Source organism: Lontra canadensis, unplaced genomic scaffold (genome assembly GCF_010015895.1).
Source record: "Lontra canadensis isolate GAN:19392208 unplaced genomic scaffold, GSC_riverotter_1.0 scaffold49, whole genome shotgun sequence".
Taxonomy (NCBI): Eukaryota; Metazoa; Chordata; class Mammalia; order Carnivora; family Mustelidae; genus Lontra; species Lontra canadensis.
In genome coordinates this window covers 2,232,185-2,238,184 of record NW_022631043.1, presented here as the reverse complement: position 1 = coordinate 2,238,184, position 6,000 = coordinate 2,232,185, and the positions used below count along the sequence as shown (strand labels likewise).

Here is a 6,000-nt window from a genome sequence, read left to right as displayed (position 1 = left end):
GCCCACAGTGGGGCTCGAGTCAGGGCTCCGACCGGAGCCGGGGAGCCAGGCCTGAAGAGCACAGGCACCGGGTGGGGGGCTGTGGGGTCAAAGGGATGGAGAGACACAGGCCCGACCCCGCAGGCCGCCAGCCGTGTGTGTCCCGGGGGGTTTCTGTGTCGTCCTGCTGCATGGGAAACCCCGCCGGAGCTGGGGCTGCTGGGCCGGGTGGGCTGGCCCCGGGCCATGCTGGCAAACAGATGCACGGACGCGGGTGGACCGCGGAGAAGCAAGGCGGGCCCTTTATTGGAGAACCTGTCACAGACACACGGACACATGCAGCCCACGGCAACCCCAGCCTGGCCCGGAAACAGCCCCAGGCCTGGAGCAGCTGGCGCGGGCCCGGAGGTCTGCCTGCCGGGGAAATGGGTGGACCTGCCTGGCATCGACCAGCACATCCCTCCTGCGGGGCTGCCTCGGCGCCCTCGGGAGAAGAGCCAGCCCAGGGGGGAGTGGGGGGGGCGGTGCGTGGGGGAGTCCAAGGTCTGAGGGGACTCAGGGGAGGCTCCCAGGCCCCACCAGGCTGTGGCCCTCCTTCATGTTTGCCTTTCCTTTCTCCTGGCTGGGCCGCGATCCCCAGGTCACAGGGACAGGTCCAGGGACCAGGTGGGGGGCGGGGCTGGGGAGGCCTGGGCCGGGTGGGTGCTGCCCTCTGGGGTCCGGTTAGTACCAAGCGGCAGCAGAGGGCCCTGCTGGCCAGTCCGGGGAGGGGTGAGGCTGCCGTGTCTGGGGTGCTCACAGGAGAAAGGGGAGGAAGCGTGGGTTCGAGGGCTGGGGCCGGATGGTGGGAAGGTGGGGGCCAGGCCGAGCCCCTGTGGCTGCCCTGGGGCTCAGGCTGGTGCTTCCAGGGCGCGCACGTGCACGCTAGGCAGGCAGAACCAGGAGGGCGGCAGCTCTTTGCTCGCGCTGTCCTGGTGGAAACGGATGTGGAGGAAGAAGTCGCCCGTGTAGAGGAAGAGGAGGGCTCCCAGGCAGGCCGACTGGCCTGCGGGCTGCACCTGTGGGAGGAGGGACAGATGTCAGCCCGGAGCAGACCAACCCCAAAGCCCCCAGGAGACCCGTGGACCTGCCTGGACACAGGGGCAACAGGGGAGGGGAGGCCCCCCAGGGCTTCCCTGCTGTGCCTCCCCAAGCAGGTGGCTGCCCTCTCTGAGCCGTAGCTCCCAGCATCGGAAGGAGCACAGCACGCCCCTCCCCGGGCCATGTCAGGGTTGAGGCAGGCCGGGGCGTGGCTGGGATGAGATGTCGTTTCTGCGGGTGATCGGGGCTTGGCTGAGGGCTGTGCTATGCGGACATCACTGCGGGCAGCCACGGTAGGCCAGGAGCACAGACTAGGGGGCGCCAGGGGCGGGGATGGCAGCAGGTCTGACACCATCCTTGGCCACCTGCAGCCGCTTTGTCTCCTTAGCAAGATTCTAGGCTGGTCCCACCGTCCTGGGTCCCAGCCAGGACTTGTGATGTCCTGCGGCAACTTGGGTGAATGAGGGTCAGCACAGACAAGGCTGGGCTCACCCACCGCTGAGCCCTCCACCTGGGGGGGGGGGGCTGAGGACAAAGGGACAGTGACCACAGGGGCTGCACGGGTCTCACAGACTGCCACGTACCGCGTCCAGGTGGAGGGTGCCGGAGCCCACGAAGGAGACAGCGCTGTGCAGGTCGTAGTTGCGTGCCCCATTCTGGTGGTCCTGGAAGGGCGCCACAGTGAGCGCGAAGGGCCCCACACTGCGCGGGCTCCGGTTGGTCAGCCGCACCTCCAGACGCACGGGGTCGCCCACCCGGCAGGCCGCGGCCTCACTGTCACAGGGCTGTCCGTCCACCAGCACATCTGCAAGGGACACGGGACACGAGACTGTCAAGGGCACTGCCCCACTGGCCTTGCGCACCTGTCTGTCTCCTGTTCATTCTCCCGTTCACTCCCCTCCTCCTTCCCACACCGAGGCAGCCGCTCCGTCTGTACAGGCTGGGTGCTGGGCACAGATCGTGGCCCAGTCCCTGCTGTCCTACTGTGCAGGCTGGAGAAGGCAGGTGTGGACACCAGAGCTGTCCCCCGGAGGGTCTGTGCCATGCCGGAGGGGCCCGGGTTCAGCTGGGGTCTCCCATGCTCCTGTCCAAGAGGGCTGGCTGTGGCCACGGCCCACGGCGGAGAGAAAAGCCAGGAAAGAGAATCAGAACCAGAAGGCAAGAATGTGGCAGGGGCTGTCGTGGCGTGCCTGGGACCTGGCTGGGCCTTTGCCACACACACTTGCACAGTGGCCCGCCCAGAGCCCCCCGGGGAAGGCTGGGCCCTCCCTGGGGCACCAGAGAGGTGACAGGACGCTAGCAGGGGAGAGGTCTGGAACTTGAGGAGCAGAGTGGGGATGGGGGGTGGAGGGGTGGGGGAGACGGGGGTGGGGGTCGGTAGACTGGAAGGTGCTGTGCCAGGACCCCCACTCCCCTCAAACCCCCAGGACATCCCTGCAGGATGGTGGGAGGGGAGGTCTGGGGGACCCACTTGGAGGCCCGGGTGGGATTTGAGAATGAGACGCATCCTTGGGAGAGGCAGACGAGGGGAAGCTGACTTGGAGGAGAGGCCACATGAGGTCAGAGGCAGAGACTGGAGGCCCAGAGCTGAAAGAGCAGGAAGCAGCCCCCCCGCCACCCCCCGAGCCTCTGTAGGGGGCAAAGCCCAGCCAACACCTGGCCTGCAGACCGGGGAGGGGGCCGGCGCCTGTCGGGTGATGCTCACAGTCCGCGGTCTCTTCTTACGGCGGCTCTACCACCGACATGGCCAGGCAGGAGGCCTCCAGCTCATGGATCCGACCGTGGAGGTCCGGGAGGGGGCCCATGGCCACGTTGTGACTTTGTGTCACCTGCTGCTAGCTGTGCAGCTGCAAGGGGCCGACCTGAGCCCCGCCAGCCTGCCTCAGCTGACCTCTAGCTGTTGTGTCCACAGGCGGACCAGGAGACACCTCCTCCTGCCTGGCAGCCGCTTCCACCAGGTGACCGCAGGGAAGACCCTCCCGCCCGGCCACTGGGGGCGCCCTGGAGCCCGTGGGAGGGGGCTGATTCCTCACTCGGGTCCTGGAGGCACAGGATTGGAGGAAAGTTGGGGGTGGCCTGCCTTGGGGGGGCAAGGAAAACCCTCCCTGCAGGGATGTGCTCTCCGGGGGGGGGGGGGGGGGGGGGGGGGGGGCCTTGCTCTCTCCAGCTGATCTCGCGCAGCCAGGCCAGGGACGGGTGTGTGTGTGTGTGTGTGTGTGCGTGTGTGCGTGCACACAAGAGAGATGGAGTGAGAGTGCGTACATGGGCGATGCATGTGTGTGTGTGCGTGACTGCATGAGACAGTGAGTCTGTGTGTGTATGAGAGTGTGTGAGCATGTGTGTAAGTGGGAGTGTGTGGATGAGCATGTGTGAGGACACGTGTGTGAGAGCATGTGTAGGGGTACACGTGTGTGGGAGTGGGAGCATGCATGTGTGTGGACGGGGGGCACACCGGGAACTGGGGGCGGGCAGAGGCCCGAGGCAGCACATGGGGACGGCTCTGGATGCCGCTAGGCTGGGGTGGGGAGGGGATGCGGGTCCAGAACCACCCAGCACGTGTGCCACCAAGTCCATTCTTCCAGGAAAGCCTGAGACCAAGTCTCCCCCCACCATATTTTGTTTCTTTAAAATCACAAGCTTTTATAACACACTATAGAAAGTTTGGAAAGTTCATTGAAATAAAACTAATTTTCTAAGTGCCCCCTGCTGCCAGCCCTTCTCCCAGCCACCACTCTCCCTTCGCTTCCCCTCCACCCCCCACCCCATGTGTTCACCGCCGTGGCCTGGCGGCTGGCGCTCTGGGACCTCGAGAACAGAAGCACGGTCCACACGCGGACATTTTAGCGAGAATGTTTTCAAAGGCGACAGGGGATTCCATTAAAAGAATAAACGGTAATTTACCCACCCGAGCCCCGGGAGGTCATGCGCACCGTTTCCGTATTTAAATAACCCCAGTGTGCGAGTTTTTACAGCGAGCTCCATCTAAATCCCTCCCTTGCGTTCTGCGGATACGGTGTCACCAACGGAACCCCTGGCACAGGAGTAAGGGCGTTTCTAAGAGGGTCTGCTTCCTGCCTGCCCCTCCCCGCATCCCCACCTTCCCAGGAGGGAAATCTCCCCCCCCCCCACGACCCCGCATCACCTCCCCTGGGCTCCTACCCTGGGGGCAGAGCCTCCGCCCGGCGGGCTGTGTGGGCGCTGGGCCACCACGGGGTAAGACCCGTCCATTCCAGCATCCTCCGCCGACCCTCACCCCCCTCCCAGCGCCTGCAGCCGGGGTCACAGGACCCCGGAAACGCATCTCCGTCCCGCGCTACAGCCAGGCTGCGGCCACAGGGGCGCAACGGGGTGCTTCCCTCCTGGCCCGGACGGGGCCCTCCACCAAGCGCAGGCACGGGCTGGCGGGCACAGCGGGCCTCGGTCACGTCTGCTGAACAGTGAACACGACCAGGCACCGCCTAAGCCTCTTGAATCCGACGGGAGAATGGAGGGAGCAGGAGTCGGGCGCCTCGGTTGCTGGTTCCATTAAGGGAAAGATACGATTATGTGCAAATCAGCGAAGGGTGGCTGGCTCATCACGTCTCTGCTCTGCGCGTTTTTTCCTTGCAGAAAACTGTGCGCATTACTCGCTTGCTAGGGCAGCTGAGCACTGGCCTCTGGCTCGCAGCAGAGCTGCTCCCAGCCCACCTGCTGGTTAACCCTTCTCTGGCCCCCAGCTCCCGGGCAAGGGGGAGGGGAGACAGTGCTGTGTGCGCAGCTACTGGCAGTCATCTTCCCTTGGCACTCTCTTGAAGGAGCAGGGATCTGTGGCCTTGAGGCCAGGCCAGGGCGGAAGGGGTGGTGGACGTGCCCCCAGCTAAGCAGGGGGGATCCCATGATCCTACCTCAGAGGCCTGGGTAGGGCTAGAGAACCAGAGAGAGGGCAGAGGACCCAGCCAGGCCTTCCCTGCCCTGGTCTGAGGGGAGCACTCCCCCTGGGCCCCCAGATCACTGGCTCTTCCTCGGAGCTGTGACGGCTTGCCCCCCAGGGGAAGAAGAGGGGCGGCTCTCTAGAGCGGCAGAACCCACCCCACCTGCCACCTGCCGTGATTTCACGCATAGGGTGACAACTGTCCCAGCTCAGCCTGGCACGAGTGTTGGAAGTCCTGCATCCAGGAAGCCCTGGGTCCCAGGCAAACGGGGACAGCCGGGCATGCCACCCCAGGATCTGGAGCCCAGAATGACCGCCCAGCACACTGGAGCATTTCTGTGCTCAGAAAGCAGCCGTTTCCTCCCTTTCGGCAGGCCAACATCTCAGACAGGTCCAAAGGCCCAGAACGCCCCACATCACTCCACTCACAGCCGAGTGGAGCACGGTCTGCTGTTCCCTGAGCCAACGACGGCGGGATCCCTGAATCGAGGGGGATGCCGCGGGCGGTCTCTCCCGGGACCCGTAGGGCGCTGGTTCAGAGATCTGGGGAAGACATGCCTAAGAGTGCCAGGGTTGCTGGAGATGCTAGCTGTGCTCGGGGCGGGGGGCGGGCTGGGCACCCCATCGGCACTGCCTCTCCAGCGCACCCCCTGCTGGAACCAATTCCCTTGTCTGGTTCTGAACCAGACCAGCCGTGTCCCATCCTGGGCAGAGGGCCCCGCGGAGGGGCGGGGAGCAGCAGCTGAGATCAGAGAACAGGCCTGAGCGGGCCACCAGCGGCTCAGGAAGCCCACTAGGAAGGAGCTGGGAAGGAATACACTCTTCTCAGAGGCGAGCTGTTTGGGAGTCATTCCTGCTGTGCCTGAGGGAGGAGAGCCTCCCCTTAACTGCTTCCCGGAGGGAGTCCTGTCCGAGGCGGCCCCCTGCCCTCTAGATGGGGAAGGTGGGTGCCTTGTCCACGTGCCCACAGCAAGACCGGGACCCCAAGAGTGGCGGTGGATGAGGTCCCACAGCTGCGAGGGAGCCGTGCA

At 65.3% G+C, this 6,000-nt stretch overlaps 1 protein-coding gene across 3 annotated transcripts in view; it reads right to left on the bottom strand.

Annotated features, from left to right (window-relative positions):
• Positions 1-530: 530 nt before the first annotated feature.
• Positions 531-6,000, bottom strand: part of TRAPPC9 (trafficking protein particle complex 9) — a 509,775-nt gene continuing 504,305 nt past the window's right edge. For all 3 annotated transcript variants that reach the window (XM_032873479.1, XM_032873478.1, XM_032873477.1), the window contains 2 exons: positions 1,644-1,864; positions 531-1,037 (listed from right to left, as the gene is read on the bottom strand). In XM_032873479.1, coding sequence (XP_032729370.1) covers positions 870-1,037; positions 1,644-1,864 — 389 coding nt within the window. In that variant the 3' untranslated portion in view covers positions 531-869. The remainder of the gene's footprint in view (positions 1,038-1,643; positions 1,865-6,000) is intronic.